Raw genomic sequence first — 27637 nt, 5'->3', positions numbered from 1 at the left:
TCGATATAGAAGTCACAAGGGACTCAAGAGCCCAAGATGGTGTTCTTTGCAGACTTGAAGATATTGAATTGAAAGTATTATTGAGTATGTACCTATAAATCACTTAGTCCAGTGCCGATGCATACGTGCTGCTTTTCTTCATTCTAAGTTTAAGAAATTTTTGTTCTGGTATAACAGGTAGCAAAAACAGCAGTGAAGGCTTTGGCCTAACAGAGTGAATTAGTTTGATTCAAATCCCACAAGAATTGCAGTGTCTGAGATGCATTTCTTAGCAGCTCCTGTACATTTTTAGTGAGGCTGTTTAAGGAAGATTACATAGTACCGCTGTGAGGTTTTTCCTTTATATAGGTATTAAATGTGTGTATTGTTTATATTTATCTTATATATTATTACATTTATACATACTGTAGTTCATTTACATAATTAGTGTGTAATCAGTTAACCTCATTAGCTCTTGCATTGGCCCTTCTGGGGAAGTCTTTTGTCAAGATTGGCACTTGTTTTTATAATATCTGAAGAGGTCAGAATACCGTTTTGAAAACATGAAGCTCTCCAGAATTTACTTATTATATGTCTAAGATTTTATGATTTTTTTTCTCCCAAGGAATTAAGCATATCATTATCTTTAGTTAAAATTAACCACTGAGGGCAACTGAGCTCTGTATAACAAGCCCCAAATTAACCCCTTGTTTACTTTGGACTCTTTTTTTATTTAAAAAAAAAAATTTTTTTTTCAACGTTTATTTATTTTTGGGACAGAGAGAGACAGAGCATGAACGGGGGAGGGGCAGAGAGAGAGGGAGACACAGAATCGGAAACAGCTCCAGGCTCTGAGCCATCAGCCCAGAGCCCGACGCAGGGCTCGAACTCACGGACCGCGAGATCGTGACCTGGCTGAAGTCGGACGCTTAACCGACTGCGCCACCCAGGCGCCCCTACTTTGGACTCTTAAGAGACATTTCTTTTTCTTAGAGAACCTTTAATTTTAAAGTCAGTTTGTCCCCCACTCTGTATCTGTGCTTGGCTAGATAAACAGACCAACCTAATTAATTCTGCAAACAGAGGCTACAATGCTCTTTTTGTGTCAGTTTTTAGCTCAAGACTTAAGTATTCAGTAGAAAGACTAACTATTGAATATGCACCAGTGTGTAAACATCCGTGCACAGTGAACGAGCACTGTTGATGAATTCAGATATGAAGTTGCCAATTTATACTAAACCTGACAGGAAAAGAGAGAATTTTCTTGATTTCTCTTACAGATTTTGTTTTATCAGTAACTTAATCTAGGCTCAGAGAATGAGAAAATAGTTTTGCTGGTGAGTGTTGTTACTTCATTCTGTATATTAGTGATTCCTCTTGTCTGGATTTCTTTTAAACTGGCTTCCCAACACCCTTAGCTCTGTAATATCTGCCCACATGCACCCTGGAGATCTCTTCTCACCTCCAGGGCAACTGGTTGCCCTTTCCTGACTCCTGTCATTAGCCTACAAATTTCTGTGTCTTACCCTGCTCTCTCCCTTTCCAGTGCCTGCACAGTGTCTGTTTTGAAGTGAACCTTCAACATGCTGATTGAATACATTGGTACCAATGGATGCGCATAGATAGGGATGTGGTTCTTGCTAAAAGGCTGTCAAAGTGACATAGCAACTTCCTGGCCTTCCATTTTTTTGGGTTATTGGTAGATGGTAAATTAGCACTTTATATTGCTGGTTAGGGGTGGATGAATTGGGCAGGTTCCAACATGGTAATATTGTTCTTTGTTCTTATGAGTTTGGTTTGGTGAGCAAACAGCCTTTCAGGGTCTTCACTGGAGAAACTTATTTGGACATGTAACTAACTGGTTTGTATTTTGATCTCTGTAAATCAGTATTTCCTCTCAGAGGGGATGCCATTTGGGGTACTTTGTGTGATCTGATGGTGATGATTTACTTTCTTTTGTTCCTTTGTGCAGAAATCCAGCGCGCACGTACACACACACACACGCGCGCGCACACACACACACACACACACACACACACACACACACATACCCACCTTATCTCAGGGGTAGGCATGGGGTAATTGGTGGTCCTTTTTCTTGCCCTAAGTGAGAGTTCTAGTTTTAAACGGTTACTCTGACTTGGCCAGCCTGACTTGGGAGGCTCCACACAAACACCATGTGTTTTGCTTCTGTGGCATTCAGAATACAGGGAGCAGATGATCCTAAGAAAGGGAGGACTGCCATGTTCTTTAGGGAGTGGCACTGTTTGACTTTTGTCAGAGAGCATCTGGAGTATCCTCCGGCCTTCCTCTCAGATCTCTTTTCCAGTGACTCCAGCCTGTAGCTTAATTTTTCACTGTGTTTGTGGGTGTGTGTTATAGAAGGAGGGAAATGGATTAAGGAACATGATCTCAAGTTAATGAGCTATTTTTAGACCAAAATGACTTACCACAGTTTTGTGAGATACATACATAGTAGACTGCTTTAAAGTTCTGTATAAAGTGATTATAACAAAAAGTTTGCTATTCACTTATCTTTCTGGTATTCTAAAAAACAAAATCTGCACTTTTCCTTTGCTTTAAATAATTGCTGTACAGCTGGCTCGCTGCTGGTTGGGGTGGCGGGGGGATACATGAGGTGAGAGGAGCAAGGTTAAGGTAGGATATGAGCTTATGTCTTCAGAATTGATATCGAGAGTTTATTTTGGTTGGGCTGTTTAAATTGGATTACTTTAATCCTGTATTATTGCCTTCCACCCTATACTTAAAGGTTTTTTTCCTGGAAAACACTTTTTATTCCTATATGCATGTAAAATTTTCATTTTAAATAATCCTGTGATCTTTTAAGATCACATTTAAAGAAAGATTTTTGATAGAATACAAACACTCCATATCAGCAATAATATGTATTGTGTTCAGAACATGTCTTAGAATGAAAATACTTGAAGTTGAGGCAGATTGAAGTGCCAGTGGTAGTTGTAACATTCCTTAAGACTTGGGATACATTGATTAACTCAATCTCAGGACAAATCACCTGATTTCTAGTTGATATCATATATTGAAGATAATTGGTCATCCATTCCCTTCAGTCTTTTGGGAATCTGGACTTTTTGTATCTTTCCATGTTTTTCCAAAAGGAGCACCTGGAGTTTAACACTGTATTCTTATATGAACAGAGGTAACAGCATCTGTGGTTCAGGAAACATGGTGCTAATCATTCTTTAGCACTAGACCTAATTTAATGATAGCAATCAGAAAGAAAATAGGCTATAGTGGTGTTCACTGTTTTGGTGGCTGGTTCTTGGTTTAAGTGATGGCTGGCATCCTTGCCTAGACCCTTTTAGCCCATCACAGCAGTGAGTCAGTAAGCCAGGAGAAGTGTGTGCTATTGATTGTCCACCTACCTGCAGCCAGAGGGCAGGTGATGCCAGAGATTCGTGTAGTTTGAGTTCACCTGGGCTACTTCTTTTACCTCCTACTACTTCCTACTTAGTTTAGGAATGCTTTTTGTTTAGATGTTAAATTGTATTAAATGTTTTATCAAAAGATAATTATAGCTTATTTCCCAAACATAATATTTGAGTATCTACTATGTGCTAGGCACCATGATAGTCTTTGCATGTTACTGATGTTTTCATTCACTCATCCTGGCTTGTGACTCACTGGCCAAGAATGGATTAGGGTTTCCTCCACTTACATATAAAGACACTGAGGCTCTGGGATTGCGCTCGCTCGCTCTCTCTCTCTCTCTCTCTCTCTCTCTCTCTCTTTCTCTCTCTCTCTTTCTTTTAAGATCAACTGTCTTACCCACATACTCAGTGTGACAGGCACTGTCAGGGTACAGAGATGAACAAGATAGAGTCCCTGTCTTTGGAGCTTGTGTTCTCATAGAGAAGGTAGGTTTTAAACTAATCACTGTGGGGCGGTGAGTGCTATGGAAAGCAATTATCTGTCTCTAGAGCATATGTTTCTTATGGTACTTAATGTTTTCATTGCTTTTTCTGGATTCTTCTGGAGCTTGAGACTTGCATTTGGCAGGGCTTTGGGGCAGAACTAGAGTGAGGCTCTTGAAGAGAATGGGCTTTCTCCAGCTGGGAGACTTGGTGACACTTTTTGATGAATTTCTGTGGCTATTATAGTGGGCTCTTTTGGAATATACTGGTGTTTGGTTCAGAGTAAAACTTCCCTGTAGGGTTTTATTAAGTGATGTGAGGTCAGTTTGTATATCTAGCACAGTGCAGATGGTGGCACTGTGGAATCAGATCTCCCACTTCATGGACTTTGCCACTGGCTTAGGGAAGGGTATGAATGGAAATGGACTGAGGCAAGATTTTCTTTAAATGTCCCCCTTTCCTGTTGGGACTTTGAAGCTTCTGGTTCCATATTCTCATTTTCTCTCTTCACATAATTTGGTGTGTTTTCTAAAAAGTTGGGAGGGAGAGACACTTTAAATGGTTTTCCTAGTTGGAACTGAAAAATGAGGAGGTGAGTTTTAATTTGAAGTCATTATTTCTGGTGCCATTCTGTAGCTTTTCTCTGCTCCACAGTAGTGAGAAATGATCACATAGATTTAAGAAGTTTTGAGATGTGTTGGAATGGTCTCCATGTACATGGTAAGTTCCACCTTACCCAGAACGTGAGTGGATGTGGTATGCTATTCCCAAATGAATGATCGTACCTGAATTGTCACCTAAAAGCTCTTAAATGGGTGATGTCCCTCAGCAGTTAGAATATCTTGATTCTGTTTTCTGTTTTGCCCAAAGATATGTGGAACTTAGTCATTGTCTTCTTGAATCACTTCTATGGTAAGCATCTTTGAATACTTAGAGCTAAGGGAATGGTTCTTCCTATGTGGTTTCCACGAGGCTCTTCCAGAGGTGTGAGAAATATGTGTCAGAGGTCTCTCAATTGTATTTGAATGGAAACTACCCTTTCAGAACAAAGAGGGGAGTCCCTTTGCAGATGTGCACATTATTCATAATGAAGGGAATTGTTTGAAAATAACAAAATGGTAACATACACATCTTTGAACTGAAGCTCATTTCCTTGTTGCCATAATTGGCACAATCTAGCTATTTTCTGTTATTCAGCAAGCTCCAAGAGTTACTTTGAAGGCACCACTGATTTTAACAACATGACCTTTGAAAGACAGTTTACCAAGGGTAGATTTTTACTTTTCTCTACATGATCATTGTTTGATTTCTTCTTTGTTCTTTTTTCACTCACCTACAATGGTGTACCATGAAATATGTCAGGGTAAGGTAAGCTGGAATTAAGGTAGTTTATGAAGGGGCCAGTAGGGGAGACAGAAAAAGTGAGGAGAAGATTAAGATGAAACCATGAGACATACCAAAAATCTTTACTTGGCCATTGATATCCTCAAGACCAAATTAGAAACTTACTGAGCTGTGTAAATACCGACCATACACCCTCCCTACTCTAGCAGAGAGCACTTCTCCAAGAATGTTCTATAGAATACTTACTTCCGTCTGGCAATTTCTGTGCTTTTGATTAAGGCATAAACTAATAGCTTGCTTATAGCAATTGAGATCAAACAAAAATTGTTTTAATCTTACCAAAGTAGAGTGATTTTGCACATTCATTTTATTCAGGTTTTTTCCCATGTGTGATTAAATTTTCAAGGTCTCATGATTATATTCTTCCGGGGCGGGGGGGGAAGTGGGAACAGATAGATGTCTGTATGATGTGTAGGGGCTTTTATTCTGCCACCCTGGTTTAGGAATTGAGACATCTGTAAATCCAAGTTGTTGCTTTCTAAATGCACTAGAATCTAATTTAATAGACCACAAAAAAACAAGCTGTCTCACATTCCTTCACAGACAGATGCCCAAAAGGCATCACTGTTACTCCCTACAGTGAGGTGTAGGTAGTAGGTAGTTTACTGGTTTTGTCTGCTAATTCTATCATTGGTGTCAGTTCTGGAGTCATTTCAGTTGACCCCTCCACTCACCATGGGCATTTGTGCTGTTTCTTTGCATGGCTGGTAATTTTTAGTTGGATGTCAAACATGTGATTTTTACCTTATTGGGTATTGGATATTTTACATTCCCATATTATTGAGTTTCGTTCTGTGATACAGTTATTTACTTGAAAGCAGTTTGATCCTTTTTAGATTTTTTTGTTGGGATCAGATCAGCATTTAGTTTGGGCCTGATTTTGCCCTGCCATTGAGGCAGGAGCCTCTTGAATGTTGTACCAAATTCCTGTGAATGGTGAGCTCTCCCAGTCTGGCCAGTGGCAACAGGTATCATTCTCTGTTCTTGTGAGCACTGTGTTCTGTTCCCCCTGGTGCTTTGGGAGGTTCTCTTTCTAACGACAAGGATGTGTTGAGCAGTGCTCTGCTGAACACTGAAGGGGGACTCTCGGGTCTCCAGAGCCTGTTTGCGCTCTCTGTGCAGCAAGCTCTCTCTCCTCTCTGGTCTTTGTCCTATCAACTCCCCAGCCTCTCAACTCAGAGAGTTGTCTGGGCTCTGATTGGATTTCTTCTTCCTATGCCAAAGCCTGGAATCTCTCTCAAGGTAGTAAGCTGGGACAATTATAAAGCTTTCCTGATGTTTCCCATCTCCCCAGGGTCACTGTCCTTCAATCTCTGATGTCCAGTGCCTTAAAACTTCTTCATATGTTTTGTCTAATTGTAGTTGTTCAATGGGAGAGTAAATCTGGTCCTTGATAATCCATTTTGGCCAGGAGCAGAAATCCCCATCATTCTTTTTAACTGCAGACATTTTTCAGAGCTCAGCCTTTATGTGACTCACCATGTCAGTTATGAAGCAGGAGCCTTTGTGCTTGTGAGCACACAGATGGATCCAGTAGGAAATGCACAAACATGTACCACTTTGCAAACCCGTACCTTCTTCAGAGCTGTGCCCCTTGTTGGCATTCATTACTTGGGCCTGATTTTAGGGTTTTAAGCAAGACTCTATTCAGTGTGCACAGTATTCTATTGTTTTCTGGCTTGTACTGTGGGAAGCTTCATGGAGTTTGCTATTGGCTTAGTTAGAGAAGGGTATGAATGGACCGAGGTAAGATTCTCTTTAAGCGATCCTTTGGCAGGTCAGAAAGGTGAAGATAGTATGATGGTTGATGGACTCCATTCGCCTTCTCCTTTGTTCTAGGAAAAACTTAAGCTTGGAAATTCTCAATCTCAAGAAGTTATGGGTCTGGATTGGTACCATCATGGAAGGCAAATTAATCAGCAAGGTTCTGGTACTTCAGGCTCCCATCAATTTCTTCTCACAGCTGACAATTGGTGGAAGCAGCCCAAGCAGGGAGATTGGCGGTGATTCTAGAACAGCATGGAAGGGGTAAGGACCGTTATTCCAGAGAGACAGAGGGACTAGGCCATGTGAATTGCCAGAAACAAACTCACTTTGAATTCTTAGGGAGCTGTCTCCTCTAACCTAAACTCTTAACTTTGCCTTTACTAATTAGGAAAATAGTACATGTCAATTATAGAAAATTAAGTCAGTTTAAAGAAGAAAATATCTATAATCCAGAGTTAATCTTTGATAACATTTCTTTTTTCCTTAGTATATACTCATTAAAACATGTATGTAGTTATCGCAATATACTTGTGTTGAAAATGGCAAAAGTTGCTGTGAAAAACGTATTTTGTTTCTGAGTATTTGGGATTACTTATCTCTTCTTGGTCTCAATAAAACTGCAAGTTTAATTATGCATGGGGGAAGAAATCTTTCTTTCTGCCCTTCTAGGTTCTTGACCAGGGCCCCGGTAACATAAGATAGATTAGCGAGAAAGAAACAGAAGTCTATTAATGTGTATTTCATATATATGTGGGAGCCTTTGCAAGAAAAATGAAGACTCAGAGAAATGGCAAAACCCAAATACTTTCATACTTGTTGAACACAGAGAGAGACTGTAGTAGAAAAGTAAATAAAATATATGGGGAGGCTAAAGGAAGATAAGAAATATGTTAACAAGGTTTTCTTATACAGAATTCTCTTGGCCTCAACTCCCTGTCTCTGGTGATGAGAATGTTTTGTTTTGTTTTGTTTTGTTTTTAATTCCAGTTGGTATAGGAAGGACATCTTTCACATTGGAGTTTAATCTCTAGCTTTCAGGAAGAAATGGGGGAGGTCAGCATGCCCTTCTTATTATACCTGCTGGGTTGTTTTTTTTTAAGTGCCTTTAGCTCAGAATAACCATTCTGTCTAAAAGCATATTTGGGGGTGACATATTCTGGTTTCCTTCAATTAACATCAAGTGGTTGGGGGATTTTATTTTGGCCACACACTTACCTAGCAGATTGGTTTTCCATTTCAGTCAGTGTCTAGGTTTCAGGTCCTGCTTTACGAAGGTTGACATACGTTAGGGTCCCCAACAGCAGGTATTCCAATTGTGTGTATATCTGTGTGTGTGTAAATAACTCCCTTATGAAGGAAGAAAATGGATGGATTCTGAAATCAAGTGCTAAGGCACTTGTACCCATGGTGTTATGTCCTGTAGATTGGGGCTTGAAGGCAACTATTAGGACTTCTGGTTGTTGATGACAGGAAAAGTTAGAAAGCTATAATAGTTTCATTTAGATCCGAGAGGAATAATGATCTGTTTTATTTAACTTTATTCTTTGAGCAAGGATCATCCTGTTCATTTGCCATGTTGTGCTTTTTGGTTGGAGGTTATCACAGAGATGTATTTTGGCTTCCTTGTGGTTCTTGGCATCAATCATGGAAGCATCCGTCTCCCAAGGTTGTTCATGGGGAGGAAAACGGAGTGAAGTTTATTCACCATCCTACATCATCTTGTCACAGCCTCCAGTTTTCCCCCATCACTCACCCCACCAGGTCCATCCAGGTGAATGGTGCTACTGTTTAATTCTCTTCTTTACCACGTACTTTCTAGATATCAGTTGAGTAATAAAATCTCATTGAAATACAGCAAATAGTGTGGCCTGGCAGACTTTGTACAAGACAGAGGAGTTAAAGGGCTCTGTGAGGACTTTGTTGTGTCTAGTAAAATTTCTGTATGGTGCCTATAGACAGAAAAGACAGAGCAGGTTAAGGGCTTCAGGGCCATTCCCTTTGACTTTGGAGTCTCAGAAGAAGTTCAGCAATAAAACTAGAGAGTGGGTCCTTTTGTCTGAAATGGGTCCAGAACAGCATTTCTTCTTGAATAAGATGTCTCAAGTGTCTGATTTCCATTTTAGTTATGTTAATTTTATAATTTTTCTGTGGGTTTTTATTCTGGGACTGATTGATCTTGGAAGATGTGGGCTGATTAATTTTAAAGAACATGCCATTCCTTTGCTGGTCCTACAGAGCCAGATCCTATAACCTTTTTTTTTTTTTAATAATTTTTAAAATTTATTTTTGAGAGAGAGAGAGAGAGATGGAGCACGAGCAGGGAAAGGGCAGAGAAAGAGGGAGACACAGAATTCGAACAGAGCCTGATGAGGGGCTCGAATCCATGAACCGCAAGATCATGACCTTAGCTGAAGTTGGATGCCTAACCGACTGAGCCACCCAGGCACACCTTATAACCTAATTTTGTTGCAGCATTTTTCATACATTGGTCTGTTTACCTTTGTTTGGTTAAATTGTCAGTGAATTTAAGTCAAATAACTTTTCATGTGTCTGAGTAAAAAAAAAATAATAATAATTTTGATTAATTCAACTGGTATGGTACTGGATAATACTCTCAGGTGTAACTGGGATTTGCCAGGTAAAAAGGTAATATCTTCTCATTTTTGTACCAGTTTACAGTCACATAATGGAAGGTTCGGTAGTAGTTAATTAAAACAAAAGATTAAACTAGTCTTTAAAAATGGATATTTGCATTCTAAGTGTATATTCATTTATATATTTTGATGGTGAAATCTAACAGATATTTGCATATCTCATTTTATCAGCCCTCTCTCCACTAGCAAAGATGCAGTGAATAATGAATTGCCCTTCCTTTTTTGTTCAGCTGTTAATGGGTAGATCTAATTCTATGCAGAATTATGCTGGGAAGAAAGATGATTACTCAGAACATTTCCCAGTCCTCTTGGATCCTCCCAGTTAGCTTATCTGAAGTCTGCCTGTCTCTCCTCACATTGTTACTGTCATCAGTGGAAGGAAAGAAAATTTGGGTAACAATTTAAAAAATATTTTAAGGAGTCATTTTTTAAAAACTCACTAATCATATGCACTCCTCTGTGCTCAGATGATGGAGTGGGCAGGGCTTGCCCTATGACTTATTTATGAACCCATAGCTGTTTTGAAAATTACCACTATTCAGATGTTTTCCCCTCCTCCAGCCTCTAAGCAGCCAAGGAAGGCAACAGAAAACTCCTTGCCTAGTCCTATTCCAGCCAGAGACAAAGACCTTTTCTATGAGAGTTGGCTCCCCTGGTTGGAGTCCAAAATGCTAATTGGCATCAGCTGCATTAAATCGCTGAGTAGAGCCTAGCAGCTGCCTCATCATGGAGAAAACCAGGAGGGAGCCTTCCTTTTCTCACCAAAACGTACCCTCTCTTCTCTGTAGTTACCTTTTTTTTTCTTTCATCTGTGTATGATTGTGGGCTCCTAAAGAGGAGAATGAAGGGCAAGGTCATTTGGACTTGGTCTAGACAGATGGGATATATAATCTTAGGTCCTGTCGTTTTGTCCATTCCACTTTCTTTCATATACAGGGTGGTTGTTAACTTTCAGTTTTAGCCTGCCCCGACTGTTTTCTACTGTATTTTTCTCAGGCTAAATGGGGCGTGTGGTGGTGGGAGTGTGTACATATTTAAATGTTGGAATGAGACCACCAAATTGTATTTAACTAATGACCAAAGGGAAATTTGAATTCAAAAGTTGGTTCATTATTACTCCAAAGACAACATGTATTATTATACACATTAGTCATATTTAGGATTCCAGTTGTAGTTGGCTCAAAGCCATTGGCAGATTCTACATTTCTGATGCTTTTTCTCCAAGGTGGGCATTCTTAATTAGTATATGACAGTTACTGGTGGTAAAATGCCCTTTTTATTTTATAAGATGTATGATGGTCATCTATTTTGAAATCATAGAAGCAAGAGAAGGAAGGTACAAAGTATATATAAACGATTTCCTAAAATACTAGTTTGAGAGGCCAGTATGGTTTCCTCTCAAAATTTTTGGTAGTTCAGTTTCATATGCTTCCAGGATTTGACTACTTAAACCTTGGAAATACTCTGGCAAGTGGCATTGATCTGATTACTGTATTTATGGATAATACTTGGATGTTTCAGTTATATTAGAAAAGCTGTTGCTAAACTTGATTGTATTTAAGTTCTTATATCATATTTCATTGTTTCTAATATGTGGCCCAATTTCAAAAATGTATGTCTTATGGTTGATGGTGAATCATACTTTCATTACGTGAAGTACTTCAGTGTCTCTATCTAGTGGCATCTTGGATTTAAGTAAATATATTGTGCTGTGACAGTCTGCCAACAGTATTTACCATTATGCATATTAAGTGTCTTTCACATCAGTGGACAGCACTGAATTTAAGCCTATGAGAATTTTTAAATATATAGAATGCATAAGAATTTCAATTCCATGAGCTCTGAAAACATCAAGTGCTTCTGGAAGCTCTTAATTCTTCTTGTAAAGAATGGTGAAAAGGGGCACCTGGGTGGCTCATTCGGTTAAGCATCCAGCTCTTGATTTCAGCTCAGGTAGTGATCTCAAATGTTGTGAAATTGAGCCTGCTTTGGTCTTCGTACTGAGGGTGGAGTCTGCTTGGGATTCTCCCTCCCCCCCCCCAGCACCCCCCCCCCCCCCGTCTTTCTGTCTCTGTCTCTCTCAAAATAAATAAATTAACCTTAAAAAAAAAAAAAAGTGGTGAACAAGTCAGATCCTAGAAGACACTGGTTTATGTTGCTAAAGAAAAAATATATTGAAACTAATCAAAATATGTTGTGATCCTTAATTATTGCACAGGAAGCTTCTCATGGGAGAATTGTAGGTAACATTTGCTTTCTGTCAAGAAGTGAAACTTACTGGCAGAGTATCACACAGAATAATGACTCTTGGAATAATTTAGCCAATATGGGGAGTGGAAGGGAGGTAGGTAGGGATGAATCAATAAAAGCAAAGTCTGTGCAACCCAACAAGATGCACACACTGCATGTCATGATTGGCTACAAATACAAAATTAAAATCAATATTTTGATTTTCTCCTATTTTAGTTCACCATTGTTCTTTTTGTTTTTGTGTAGTCTTTATATCCCAGATCTTTGTACATTGATGATTTTGGATAAAAGGAAAAAAAAATCAAACCTTTAGCTGACTTTCTAATCATCTAATTGTGGTCCAGTGTATGGAAAGTGGGATATTTAGCTTTTCAGGGCACAACATGTTTAACCATAGGCCTTGTCCTAGGAGTGACAGTCACTGCATGCCTTTCCAGTCAGGAGCACATTATTGGCCATAGGGTCATGTGCCACTTTTTGTTAGGAACCTATTGGTCTTGACAGGTCCCATTAGGGTTGTCCTGGGCTGCTCCCGGATACTGTTGGGAGTGAGCTGTAAGTTGTAACGCTGGAGAGAGAGGCTTCATGTGTTGTGTGCCAGCAAGTTGTGGTCATTACACACTCTGCGTGTGTATGTGAGCATGTGGAAAGAGCAAGAAGATAAAGCTTTTAATGAATTGGGCCTTCTAGCTGTGTTTTGGACATGCTTCCTTCCTTACATTAATAAAAATTGTCACCCTTTTATGTTTTAGTATAAAGTTTCTTTGAATAAAAGTCCCAAGTAGGAGTGTGTTCTTGTGTATACTAGCCAGGCTTAACACTGCTTTTGTTTAGGATTAAGATAGTTATCCTGGTTATTCAGTATCTCAGTTTTCATTGCTACTCTCAACATGGCCATGTTTAAACCACAGATTGAAGTGATATATTTGGTGTGTTTTCATATATACAGGGTTTGAATGAGAATTAGTACACAGATTATTGTATGGACTGTACTTGGCCATGTGACTCTGCTCCGTGTTTGCAGTCACCATCTGCTAAAATCACATGACAACTATGCCTATTACTATACTGTAATATTCTAATGTACTTATGTCTGGGGACCAAGCTGGAGGCCACCATCTGAAAAATCACTGTACTGAGGGACACCTGATTTGACTCAGTAGGTTGAGCGACTGACTTCGGCTCAGGTCATGATCTCCCAGTTCATGAGTTCGAGCCCCACGTCGGGCTCTGTGCTGACAGCTCAGAGCCTGGAACCTATTTCAGATTCTGTGTCTCCCCCCTCTCTACCTCTCCCCTGCTCACACTCTGTGTCTCTCTGTCTCTCAATAATAAATAAACGTTAAGAAAAAATTTTTTTAAAAATAAAAAAAAAAGAATCACTGTACTGAGTTTGTTTTGTTACATGTTGGGTTTCTAAAGCAGTAGTGTACAGTTGAAAGTTGTATTTTAAGAAATTTTGTTTTTTCATTTGGTGTCATCACTAATATCTAATTAATAATGTTGTAGCTTTTATCTTAACAGTATTTTCAAACCAAACTTTAGATCCGTGAGGCCTTATAAATGGGTTTTGGAGATGCGAGGCTGTCACAGTAGGTTTCTTCAGCCTGTGTGCATGCATGTTCTTTCACATGCACTATCTTTCTCTTACACACCTTGACTACTTAGAAACGCTGAGTCTTCCCTGGAGAAGGAAGAACATCAGTTGTAAGTGGATTGAGCATGTCAGTAAATATATGTAATAAAGGGAATTCTAGAGATCTGATTATCCAGTGTTTCTCTAAGATCATTATCCTCCCCCAGATGCTGTTTTTCTAGCCAGTGTGGTTTTTCTCTTTTCCCCCACCTTCTCTCCTCTTCATCACTTTAATTCTGCTTTCCTCTCATTCTCATGCTGTCCATAAATCTTACTTAACATAACCCAGCAGGTAGTTTGGCAGACTCTCTCTGTGTCATGTGTATGCACCAAGGGACAGAATGCCCATGCTGTTGCAGGTACTGCCCCAGGGGTGTATGAGAGAGAAAGGCGGAGACTGGCAGCCCTCACCATTCACAAGGACAACTTATTTTTATTTTCCAGACCTGTGTCACCATCTGTTTCTTTCATTCTCCTTCTGATCTTCTCACACAAACTCTACATTTCTTCCTCTGTTCATCTCATTTTAATAAAGCAAGAGTCTGGGGGGTGAGCCAAGTCTAAAACAACCTGCTGTCGCTGAATGATGTTTTATTACTGTGGCTCGCCGGACTCACCTGGATCTCTTTTCGGGGTAGTGGATCTCATTAAGCGTGCCATCCGTCCAGGGCCTGCAGTGCTGCTCTATATTCGGTAATCTGCCTGTGGCCACACCAGAAGGTAATGCTTTCTGCAAGGTTGTTACAGGTGAAGCTTCTCTGCCTTTGGTGTGCCAGATGATTTACATGCACAAATCTTTTCTAGAAAAGAAACAACTTTTCGTTGTAATTAGTTGAAATAGTACCAGTCAGTTCTCTTTTTTCCTCCCATTTTTACAAATGAGCAAATTGAGGTTCAAAGGTCATAATTAATGGAATAGCTGCTCCATGCTACATCTTATATACATCTGTAACTTTTATACCTACTTATTTCTTGCATAGCTTGTTATCACATTTCAAAGGGTGAGTCTTGTTGAAGTCCCCAATTCTTGTCACTAGGATAAAGTGAATGTATGTCTCTCCCTTGTGGGAGGGGCTGGGAACTTGTGTTATTGCCTGTGGGTGAGGAAGGTAAAATGCACATTATTCAAAAGCCACACATTTTATTTTTATTTTTTTCTTAAGGATGAAGAGGAAGAAATCAAACTGGAGATAAATATGCTGAAGAAATATTCTCATCATAGAAATATTGCAACATATTACGGTGCTTTCATTAAGAAGAGCCCTCCAGGACATGATGACCAGCTCTGGGTAGGCAAATGTTTCCCGACGGTTTTGTGAGGTTTCCTCTTTAGTTGTACTAAAAAGGACAGTAAGGACCTTCCAGAGGGAGGGGAGAGAAAAGTAAAGACAAAGGGGTTAGTGCCTGGTATCTTCCTTGGCTTTCTTGGTTAAAGGTTAAACAGTCTTGGCTGAATGTTTATTTTTATGTTGGCTTCACTTTGCGTGGAAAAAAGTTAACTTCATGTTTCAGGAATAAAATGGCACTTTTTAAAAGTAATGTAACCAAAACGCAAGGAAATTAGGAGCTCGGAAATTAAACCAACAATAAAAACTTTATTTATGGAAATTAATACGGAAGCTCAACTAAATGCATCTTCTTTGCCATCTGGAAGGGGACAAGTCACAAGAAAACAGTATGACAGTATTTATTAATAATATTAATGATGACAATTAATTGAAAGTATTAAATTCCAGGGATATTCCTAGAATTGGTAAACATTCAGCCTTATCTCTTACTGAGCCACGTCTGTCTTGAAGATAGTGACACTGACATGCTGTCAGATCTGTGGTTATCATGTTAGTTATGCCAAAGGCACTGGACTTAAAAAGCAGGAAAATAAATACTTTCTCTAATTTTTTAAAACTCATCATAGAAAATTTGCAAAATTAAGGCAAAAGAGAAGCAATTAATCTTTATTTTCATTGCCCAAGTCCAATCAAAGTTAAAATTTTAGAATCGCTCGATTCATTTTCTAGGTATTTAAAAAATATACTTGTGTTCATATTGTATAAACATTTAGGTGTTGTAAAAAATGTATTTTTAAAATTATGTACTGCTTTAAAATAGCATTTCTCTTAATATAAAAGGTTGAGAATCATAATGTATGGAAGATAGAATATCTTTGACTCTGGCAAATGAGAGAAGATGTTAGAGTATTTCCATCAGATTTCTGATAATTAGTCACTGATTAAGGACAAAATGGTCTTCCCATGCCCACATGAGAGAGGAAGAACACTTTAGAATCTCTGCACTGGGGGATGTGCTGTTAAATATCAGAAACTCTTAAATCTCCTGGATCAAACATACACAGTGAATAAATTAAATGGCGAAATGAGCTCTCAGTAATTTGGATGCTTCCAAGATGATCATGTACCCAGATCTTTAGGGAAGGCAGAGGGGGGTTAGACTGCTTTCCTGACTTCCCTCCAGTGTGTACTAATAGCTGTGATGCCCTCACTGACTGCTAGGATGTGCTAGTCACAGTGTGTCTTGTCTGTCCCGTAGCTTGTTATGGAGTTCTGCGGGGCTGGGTCCATTACAGACCTTGTGAAGAACACCAAAGGGAACACACTCAAGGAAGACTGGATAGCTTACATCTCCAGAGAAATCCTGAGGGTAAGGAGAAGGGCGAGTCTGTGATGCCCGGTACATGGCCTTGTGTTTCCATTTTCATTTTCCTAGCCCTGAGTATTACTTTGCATTAACTGTAACTGTACAGATTGTTCTTTTCATGACAGCCAAGGGCTCTGTATAACTGGCTGGCTTTGATTGTTTAAGCTACATCATGGTTTTGATTATGACAAGTATCTAAGGAAAGTAGACTTACACAAAAATAGTTTTCTGTATTTCCCTGAATTCACCCTCCAGGTGTTAAAAAGAAAATCCAAGTGAAGAGAAATCGTCTCTAACTATTGTTTTTATAGGAATCCTGTGTCTAAGCTTATGAATCAATATCAATGATGCCAATCGCTGGCTTTTAGGATCATCTTGTGGACTTTGACATTAACTCTGAGAATTTGTTGCAATATTTACGAGGGGAAGTTCTAATGTTTAATGTTTTTTACAGCTGATTGAAAGCCAGTTTATTATGTTAACGTTTCTGAACTACTGTTTTAGCAGATTCTAAATGATTGCGTTCAGTAGTGGTGCTGCACTTATGCCACGGGCAGAGGGCCTGTGTAGATTGCATTTGGAAAGTGCGTGTGGGTTAGCAGTGGGCCTCTTCCCTTTGGCCAGCTGTCCCAGTGTCACTACCCCTTAATTACACATTTAGATGATTTTGTTGGATTTCATTTACCCACCACATTTAAAAAATAAAGACTGTGGAGTTAAACTAGAATCTAATTCTTATGCTTCTCTCACTCATAAAAAAACTGTTGCTGTATTTTTTATTTATAGGTAAATTTACCCTACTTTTATATTTAAGTTTCTTAGAGGATTTCAGGTTTAAAAAACACCACCTAGAATTTACAGAGATGAATTTTAATTCCTTTTTTTTAGATATTTTATGAAGCCCTTGAAATTAAGCAATTCCCTTAAGAAAACTAGTCATAGGGGCTGAGGTGGAAGAACCTTACCTTCTCTTTATAATCACACTCAGATTTCATTATGAAAACATGAGAATCCTATCTTTTTGGTTATTGTAAGAAGCAGAGTCTAAAAGTGGAAAACTAAGTATCCCATCCTGTACTACTATGAAAGAGTTCACCAAGTGGGCAAATGCATTCATTATATTAACAACTAAAACTCTTGGCATGGTCTGCAGGAGAAAACAGTGGTTAGAGTGAGGCAGATGTGGGTTTGAGTCCTGCCTTTGCTACTTACCTGATACAAACCCCTGGCAAAGTTACTCCCCTTTAAGGACTTTCTTCACCTGTAAATTTTAGATACCAACCTTATGAAGCAAGTGTCATTGTTAGGAGAATTAAATGAGTTGGTATATATGAAATTATTTAATGTAATGTGAGTATATAACGAATTGTCAGTAAATATTACACTTACTGACGCCTTTTGTGTATATAATTCCAGTGTAGGATTTCTCAAGCAGAGATGTAGGTTTTAGTATGAATGCCCTTGGTGTCAAATGTATTTCGCCTATCAGAGACAACTAACATGTTTTTATGTATGCAGGCAAGCATTTTTCTACTGATCGTGTAATAAGTATATTTAGCTATTTTACTTCCATTGATCTCAGACATTATTTTAAAGATGCCCAGGTTGTTTGAGGCCCTGGAATGATCAAAATAGCTTAATGGACATCCTTCTGAGATACACCAAATGTTTTCCACCTCAGTGGGTACCTGAAACAAAGAGTTCCCTTCATTTACATTTCATTTAGGATGGCAATTTTTTCTATAACCAAAGTCTAAATGAACTAAAAACAAGTCTCTGGAAGAGTCAGTGTGTCACAAGCTAGTGTGTGTTTTTTCACAGGGACCACTGAGAGTCCACTTTGGTAAAGAGAAAGCAATATGGTAAGAAGGAGGTGAGCTGTCCTGGAAAAGGAAGGCACCCAGCCAGCCCAAGTGGATAACCTGGGTTCTCAAAGACACTGCTGGGTTAGCTAATTTCTGCAGCAGCGAAACTTGTCTACCTTCTTTTTTAGGAGAATGTTATTTATTTATTTATTTATTTATTTGTTTGTTTGTTTGTTTATTTAATATATGAAATTTATTGTCAAATTGGTTTCCATACAACACCCAGTGCTCATCCCAAAAGGTGCCCTCCTCAATACCCATCACCCACCCTCTCCTCCCTCCCACCCCCCATCAACCCTCAGTTTGTTCTCAGTTTTTAACAGTCTCTTATGCTTTGGCTCTCTCCCACTCTAACCTCTTTTTTTTTTTTTTTTTTCCTTCCCCTCCCCCATGGGTTTCTGTTAAGTTTCTCAGGATCCACATAAGACTGAAAACATATGGTATCTGTCTTTCTCTGTATGGCTTATTTCACTTAGCATCACACTCTCCAGTTCCATCCACGTTGCTACAAAAGGCCATATTTCATTTTTTCTCATTGCCACGTAGTATCCCATTGTGTATATAAACCACAATTTCTTTATCCATTCATCAGTTGATGGACATTTAGGCTCTTTCCATAATTTGGCTATTGTTGAGAGTGCTGCTATGAACATTGGGGTACAAGTGCCCCTATGCATCAGTGCTCCTGTATCCCTTGGATAAATTCCTAGCAGTGCTATTGCTGGGTCATAGAGTAGGTCTATTTTTAATTTTCTGAGGAACCTCCATGCTGCTTTCCAGAGTGTCTGCACCAATTTGCATTCCCACCGACAGTGCAAGAGGGTTCCCGTTTCTCCACATCCTCTCCAGCATCTATAGTCTCCTGATTTGTTCACTTTGGCCACTCTGACTGGCGTGAGGTGATATCTGAGTGTGGTTTTGATTTGTATTTCCCTGCTGAGGAGCGACATTGAGCATCTTTTCATGTGCCTGTTGGCCATCCGGATGTCTTCTTTAGAGAAGTGTCTATTCATGTTTTCTGCCCATTTCTTCACTGGGTTATTTGTTTTTCGGGTGTGGAGTTTGGTGAGCTCTTTATAGATTTTGGATACTAGCCCTTTGTCCGATGTGTCATTTGCAAATATCTTTTCCCATTCCGTTGGTTGCCTTTTAGTTTTGTTGGTTGTTTCCTTTGCTGTGCAGAAGCTTTTTATCTTCATAAGGTCCCAGTAATTCACTTTTGTTTTTAATTCCCTTGCCTTTGGGGATGTGTCGAGTAAGAGATTGCTGCGGCTGAGGTCAGAGAGGTCTTTTCCTGCTTTCTCCTCTAAGGTTTTGATGGTTTCCTGTCTCACATTCAGGTCCTTTATCCATTTTGAGTTTATTTTTGTGAATGGTGTGAGAAAGTGGTCTAGTTTCAACCTTCTGCATGTTGCTGTCCAGTTTTCCCAGCACCATTTGTTAAAGAGGCTGTCTTTTTTCCATTGGATGTTCTTTCCTGCTTTGTCAAAGATGAGTTGGCCATACGTTTGTGGGTCTAGTTCTGGGGTTTCTATTGTATTCCATTGGTCTATGTGTCTGTTTTGGTGCCAATACCATGCTGTCTTGATGATGACAGCTTTGTAGTAGAGGCTAAAGTCTGGGATTGTGATGCCTCCTGCTTTGGTCTTCTTCTTCAAAATTCCTTTGGCTATTCGGGGCCTTTTGTGGTTCCATATGAATTTTAGGATTGCTTGTTCTAGTTTCAAGAAGAATGCTGGTGCAATTTTGATTGGGATTGCATTGAATGTGTAGATAGCTTTGGGTAGTACTGACATTTTGACAATATTTATTTTTCCAATCCATGAGCAGGGAATGTCTTTCCATTTCTTTAAATCTTCTTCAATTACCTTCATAAGCTTTCTATAGTTTTCAGCATACAGATCCTTTACATCTTTGGTTAGATTTATTCCTAGGTATTTTATGCTTCTTGGTGCAATTGTGAATGGGATCATTGTCTACCTTCTTTAGTAGATGTTAGATTCACATGCTGTTATTATGTTAAGATCCTCAGAAGGTTGAGAGTCATGAGCATATAGGCCTCAGACATCAGTAGGAAAGCTCTCTTGGGCTGACCCACTGAGACTCTTGACCAAAGGTTTACCAACAAAGCCAGCCATGTTCATTCCAGCCCACTTCTACGTTTATAGTCCGCACAGCTATTGATGCATTTTGGTAGAAGCTGATATTCATTGTAAGCCTTTCATAACCAACACTGAAGGACAACCTTTGATGTTCCTTTGCTCTGTGTCCATGAATGAGAGTTACAGGAAGAATGTTTTCTGGTTTTGAAACTTTGATGCATTTGCTCTAGGGTGGTATTTACTGTGTATTTGGACTATCTTTGCTATGGAGGAATAATTGTGGCTTAACTTTTGGCATGGCAGTAGTTGAACATGCATTCTCTCTCTTCATATAGGGAAAGATGTACTCATTTGGAATAATCATAACTCAAGTTCACACTGTCTACGAGCTATTAGACACACCTTGAGTGGTTTCACCTGGAGACACATCAATCCCTTAGCAGTAGGGACAGGAAGTAGATATTTCTTAAGTTTATTGCTTGTAAGAAACAAGAGTGCATGCAGGCCACATTTCTTTGAGAAGATGTGAATACTTATGTTTGTTGTTGCTAAGATAATCCTGTAAAAGTATAAGATGGGGGTTGTGAAAGAGAATATAAAATGAACTGAAATAATAGAAGTAGGAATTATGAAGGAATTAGGGAAGCTACTTTTTTTGTTTGTTTCTTCTTTGCTGTTCAAAGTTATGCCATGCTGAAAGGAGAGACTTTCTTCCTAACTATAGCACTAACATACCATATATTTTTAGTGCCTTTTTCCCCTAGTCAGTGCTTTGTGGTGTAACACTGCACATCCTGTGTGGGGGGGAAATAAACAGGGCCATCAATAAGCTCAATTCTGCTTTATAAGCAGACTAGTAAATTGTTGTTTAGAAACCCCCTGTGCTAGAGAAATTAGTATTCTAGAGCGGCTGTTATATTTAACACATACCCTACACAGTAATGATAATAAAACCTCACACAAAAAATCAAACTGGAAAATGAAATAAACCTTTCTTCTGATCTGGCCTTTTTGAATTGAGACATTTCAGAATAAATAGGTTGCTTGTATCTTAAGGAGGCAGCCTATAGATTTGGCTTCTCTAGCTAAAGATAGAAAAAGTACAGGAGTTGTGAGAATGACACCTTTTTGTCTGTCGGGCATCTGTTGGATGCAGAATGTGTTTTTGTTGTTCTGCCACCTCTCTTAAGAGACATGCTCTTGGGCTTTGCTCCAGATACAAGGTCATCAGAAAGTGCTATATGCCCAGTAGGGTTTATATCCTTGGGAAGGAAGGATATTTTATTTGAACATAAAGCTGTTTCAGTGGCAGAATTGTTTTATGCTGGGGTGGAAGTGGGATTGATCAGCAGTTAGCAGTTTGTCACTATGTGGTGGGAAAACTAGGCAGTGTTCAACAGCCAGACTTAAAATCCTCTCTGGCTCTTTGCTTTTCCCCTGGGATGGGTCTAGTTCAGATATACCCACGGGGTCACCCACTGAAAGATGGACATGTAGCGTGGGAAAGGAACCACCCTGTACACAAATAGCACAAATTACAGCAGAGAAACTACAGATGGTAATCTAGAGCGTATCTTCAAGGAACAGCTAGAAACGGGTAATGTTGCTCACACAAGGGACCTAACCCACTGGAATTGGGGAATGGGTACTTCTTTCTGTTTGTGTGGTACTACTGGTGATGTCTTCATGGGAAGGCACTAAGGTTGAATTATAGTACGTTCCGAATATGGTTCATAAAGCTATTGGCGTGCATGTGCATTTTGTTATAAAAAGTGTGTTCCTGGCTATTTGCAGCAACAAAGAACTAAAATTCAAATCTGTCTGTCTTCTTCAGGGACTGGCACATCTTCATATCCATCACGTGATTCACCGGGACATCAAGGGCCAGAATGTATTGTTGACTGAGAATGCAGAGGTGAAACTTGGTATGTGATGCATGTGCCACATGATCTAATACTTCACCCCTGGTGCAGACCAGCGACACTCTCTACCTCACTGGCATTTAGCTAAAAGCTCAGTCTGTTACCCACATTTTCTCTTTTGTTCTACTTAAGAAGTGAGAACTGGGCTTATTATTTTGTCTGGCTCCAACCGCCCTTCCCTCATGCTTCTCCCCTCTGCTCTGCTCACCATATAATAGACTACTGTTTACATCAGATCACATCACTTTCTTTCTTAAAGACCCGTTAGTGGCTTCCTTTTACACCTGGAATAAAATGTACATTTCTTGCCATGGCTCCTACTACTTTCCAGCCCTACTTTGTGACCATCCTCACTTCTCTCTTCTTCAGTTCACTCATTTTTATATTTCTTAGACTTTTCCCTTGGCGTCTTCACATACACTATTCCCCACTGGGAACAGTTTTGAAGTTGCAGTTTTTTCCTCATCTTCAAGACCTTCCCTGACCCTCTGATCTGTATTGGGTCCCACCACTTGTTTCCTCATTAATACTGATCACAATTTATAATTATGCAGCTATTTGTTTACCTCTATTTCTGACTTATTTACCAGAATGTAATTTCTAGGAGTGTAGCAACTAGGATGTTTTATTTATGAGAGCATTCTTTTTATTTTTTATAATTTTTTTTTAACGTCTGTTTACTATTGAGAGACAGAGAAACACAGAGTGTGAGCAGGGGAGGGGTAGAGAGAGAGGGAGACACAGAATCCGAAGCAGGCTCCAGGCTCTGAGCTGTCAGCACAGAGCCCAACGAAGGGCTCAAGCTCACAAACTGCAAGATCATGACCTGAGCTGAAGTCAGTTGCCTAACCAACTGAGCCACGCAGGTGCCCCTTATGAAAGCATTCTAATCTGGCACCTAACTTAGTGGCTTAGATGTAGTAGGTGCTCAGTAAATTTATGTGTGGATGCTTGAATGGATGAGGTCCAAAGTATCTTCCTGGAGATGATTTTATAATGGTTCTTCTATATTTCCTGTTTCCCTTACCTGAATTTGAACTTTTTTCTTTTTTCCTTTAAAAAAAAATTTTTTTTTAATGTTTTTATTTATTTTTGAGACAGAGAGAGACAGAGCATGGGCAGGGGAGGGGCAGAGAGAGAGGGAGACACAGAATCCAAAGCAGGCTCCAGGCTCTGAGCTGTCAGCACAGAGCCCAACACGGGGCTCGAACTCACGGACCATGAGACCATGACCTGAGCTGAAGTCAGACGCTTAACTGACTGAGCCATCCAGGCGCCCCTGAACTTTTTTCAATCCCACTTTTATATAATGGTTCTGTCAAATTTTTAAACAGAATTAGCAGTAAGTTTTCTTCCACTAAGGCATCACAGAAAAAAATTCTTTCTACTCATAAGGATCTACTCCATCTTTCAAAAATCTTACTCACCGTAGTTCTACCTTAAAATCTTCATTATTGCTTTCTTGCATAATACCTCCATTTACCGGTCGTCTGGAGAAATAGGGTGCCCATTTAGGAAATTCCCTCAAAACCAAGATAGGAGACACTTGAATTGTTCTCATTCCCAGTGACTCAGCAAGCTGTGTGTGTCCCCTGCACTGGCCCGCTGGTGCCAGGCCTGTGATACTCCCTTCGTAATAATCGCTTGGTGATCACTTGCGACTGCTATTTGAGTTGCTGCAAATGGCATACACTGCTTGGCACATGTGTCTGTCTCAGGAGCCCTTAGCTTGTGAGCCCACCTCTTGGCCATGTCGTTGCCCGAGTGGCTTCAGGAGATGTACATACACAAGTTGAGTCTATAACCCCACTCCTGTGAGTGATCTCAGCATCGTGCAGTCCTCCTAAGGGTAATGACAATGTACGTAGTGGTATCATTGGCAAACATTCTATTAGAGATCCTGATCTTCCTGTCAGCTCTGCCTCCCACCCTTGAACTTTCCTCTAGACTACCATCATCGTTCGGCTGAGTAGGATGTAGGGGTCACTCTGAAAAATCGGAAGTCCCAGGTACTCTGAGGGGTGTTTCTTAGTATATTTGTGATATAGCTTCATTCTCTTTATTGAATTCATTACTGTGTTCTTTCCAGAAAACCTTTGTGGCTTTCTTCTCTTTCTGTGGTTAGTGCTGCCTCAGAAGCTAGGTCACGTGGGTGTTAGTTCTCCTGAACTTGGAGCTTTCTATGACTTGATCTTGTTTGTCACAGGCATGTTTCCTGCAAGCACCGAACGTCCTAATTCATCCAAAAGTCCTTCTGGTGGCCACTATCCTGGAAGCTCAGGGAAGTGGCTGGGTTCAGGCTTCCCAGGAGCCAGTAGACTGGTAGAGGATCTTGTCATTTTAGTGGCTCTGCTCTGGAGACTGCTCCTTATCAGTGCTGGTGACCTTGAGGAGTTTGTATATCCATGAAGTATTACTCCTTGAGTTTACTCTGAAGACACCTCCTCCTCACCTTTCTTCGTCTGATAGTTTACTTATTTGCTAATTATGTTCTACTCCTTCCTTTCTCTTCCTCCCACAGTTGATTTTGGTGTGAGTGCTCAGCTGGACCGGACAGTTGGGAGGAGAAATACATTCATAGGCACCCCCTACTGGATGGCTCCTGAGGTCATTGCCTGTGATGAGAACCCAGATGCCACCTACGATTACAGAGTAAGAGGCGCCTACTTTCTTGGCCTTTACTGGGTCCCTGGCATTCCTGAGGGATGGGGGCACTGCTTACAAAAAGCTTACTGCTTTTTCAATGAGAATGACTTGGAAACTTTGTTGCAAGTGCAAATTTTCTGGAACAGTATTGAGATGCTGTCTTGTTATTGTTCATCCCCCATCACCTCTGTTCTCCTTACTAAGTAATATTCTGCTTTCAGGGCAATGCAAGTCACTGACTTGTGCATAGAACTTTTTGTCATGAGTAAATTAAATGCTTCTGCCCTGTTTGCCATCCTTGTAAAATTCAAGAATATAATCAGATGTTTATTATACTTTTAAAAATACTGTCAGAATACATAACAATAGCTTCATCTATGTGAAATTTTAGAGTATTGCTAAAGAGCTTTATAGCTTTGATTTGGCACACAAATAATATATTTAAATTATTAGAGTGACCTCTAGGGACTTGTATCAATAATGCACTTTTTTGATCTCAATGTAAAGCCCATATTTGATCATCAGATTCAGGTTGAGCGTTTACAAAAATTATTTTTTTTAAAAAGTTCTCTTGCTGTAATTAAACGAGTCAGAGTGTCTATGTATCTGTTAACGGTATTCAAAATTGAGTTCATATTTTCACACTCTCCAGTGTATTTTAGTATTTATTATAAATACCCAATTAATGAAGCTCATTTTAAGCATATGGTATGGAGGAATTTTTATTTTATTTTATTTTATTTTTTAATTTTTTTTTTTAATGTTTATTTATTTTTGAGACAGAGAGAGACAGAGCATGAACGGGGGAGGGTCAAAGAGAGACAGAGACACAGAATCCGAAGCAGGCTCCAGGCTCTGAGCTGTCAGCACACAGCCCAACATGGGGCTCGAACTCACGGACCGTGAGATCATGACCTGAACCGAAGTCGGACACTCAACCGACTGAGCCACCCAGACGCCCCAAGAAATTTTTATTTTATTTTTAAACATGCTGGAGTATTTTACAATAAATTATAGACTAGGTGACTTTTCACTCTTTATTATGTTATTACATATCCAAAAATATTTTCCAGCATACCCAAAATATTATGATGCTTAAGTAAATTAAAAATAATTTCATAGTACAGAGTTTGTAATTAAACCCAACTGGTTTATACCTGGCTTATCCAAACGAGTGTTTAATATAGGACAAGACATTGTATTTGGTTGTTTGGCTACTGTGTATCTTTTAATCAAGGCTAACAAACTGCCCCTCCTCCTCTTTTTTTCATGACACTGATTTGTTGACAAGGCAGTATTCCACCATATAGATTTGCCTTACCATTTTTAAATTTTAACTTTACAATCTTTGTTAAGGTATTTTCCTTGTGTCTTATAAACTGGAGAAATTCCATTAGTATTGAGAAAACCTAAAGCAGGATTGCCTCAGGAGATGGGTATGGTTTGTGTTATATCACACCAGGGGGGCGTGAACATCTGTATATCCCGCCACTGATGCATAAGATTACTCACTGAGTCCAGGTGGGTGAAGCCCCTCCTTTGTGCTTGACAGTATAGAAAACCTCATAAAAATAAGGGAGAAATTTGTGGGCCTGTCCTTCTTGGAATCAAACATGTGTTTGAATTGTGTAACATAATTATAGGTTATTTAGAAAACTGAGCAACTTTAAGTAAATCTTTCATTAGAATATAGCATATAAACAAAAGAATGCTAATGATAATAACTACCCAATTGTCTGCTTTTTAAAAATCTGTTTTGGATTTTAAGAAATTGGCTGATAAAACTTACTTCCGTCATTCATCAGCCGATGTTTATTGAGTGCCTACCACATGCCAGTCACAATTTTGGGGACGCAAAGGTGAATAAAACAGACGAAAATGTCTGCCCTCATGAAACTTGTATTTGGGTGGGGAATAAAGTTAAAATTCAGATTTTACAATTAATATTTCAGGGGACTGAGAAGAGATTCCATGCCTAGAAAGGCAGCTGATTGCTTACTCGTTATTAAGTTTGAGGGGAGAGTAGAGAGGCTCAGCGGTGTGATTACAGTTGGTGAATTCAACTCTGAGCCTTTTATAAAGAAGGCTTTCTAGCCTTTAAACTTTTTTTTAAAGTTAATTTATTTTTTAATTCAAGTATAATTAACATACAGTGTATATTAGTTTCAGGTTAGCCTTTAAAATTTTAACATCTTAATTAAGTTTGAGATAGTGACATAAATCATAAAATTAAACGTAACTTGGGCCAGGAGTCAAAATTATTGAACGTAAAGAAATGAGGAGACACACTGAACAGCAGGCATGCAGTGGCTGAGAGAAGCTTTTACATGGACCATCTCTCGTTCAGTCACAGATGGGAGCAGTTCTAGTTAACAGGTCAATTTTATATTTATTTTTTCATTCATTCATTCACTTGGAAAGTATTCTTACGTATGTGTTTGTGCTTTTAATTTTCTGGCAACTTCTTTTCAGTTTATATACCAAAAAATGCCTTTAAATCATTTGTGTGACTAGTCAGCAGTGATAAGTTAGTGGCTTCATATCTAATCCAGTAGCTGTAACATACTGTTTTATTTTTGCAGAGTGACCTTTGGTCTTGTGGCATTACAGCCATTGAAATGGCAGAAGGTGCTCCCCGTAAGTAATGTGCTTTCTTCTTTAGCCCAGTTCTTCTGTGTGAGTTAAAATCAGTCTCAAGCCTTCAAAAAGAACAACTTCATGGATAAAGCCTTTCCTAGTGGGGCATTTAGTGGAAGGAATCATAAATACAGTGAAGTTTTAGATGTAAAAGGATTCTTGGCATCCACTCTTCCTTTTGAAGATCCCTGAAGTCTGTAGGCTACATTTTATCTTTTATGTAAGTT

The 27637-nt window shown here is 39.3% G+C and overlaps 1 protein-coding gene across 50 annotated transcripts in view; it reads left to right on the top strand.

The window, feature by feature from the left end:
- The window catches only part of MAP4K4 (mitogen-activated protein kinase kinase kinase kinase 4), a 194552-nt gene that overhangs the window by 99898 nt on the left and 67017 nt on the right, over positions 1-27637 (top strand). For all 50 annotated transcript variants that reach the window (XM_043603119.1, XM_043603103.1, XM_043603125.1 and 47 more), the window contains exons 4-8: positions 14747-14872; positions 16131-16241; positions 22040-22130; positions 24649-24779; positions 27356-27410. In XM_043603119.1, the coding sequence (XP_043459054.1) occupies positions 14747-14872; positions 16131-16241; positions 22040-22130; positions 24649-24779; positions 27356-27410 (514 nt within the window). The remainder of the gene's footprint in view (positions 1-14746; positions 14873-16130; positions 16242-22039; positions 22131-24648; positions 24780-27355; positions 27411-27637) is intronic.

The sequence above is a fragment of the Prionailurus bengalensis genome, chromosome A3, assembly GCF_016509475.1.
Source record: "Prionailurus bengalensis isolate Pbe53 chromosome A3, Fcat_Pben_1.1_paternal_pri, whole genome shotgun sequence".
Classification (NCBI taxonomy): Eukaryota; Metazoa; Chordata; class Mammalia; order Carnivora; family Felidae; genus Prionailurus; species Prionailurus bengalensis.
This window is presented reverse-complemented; position numbering and strand designations above follow the sequence as displayed.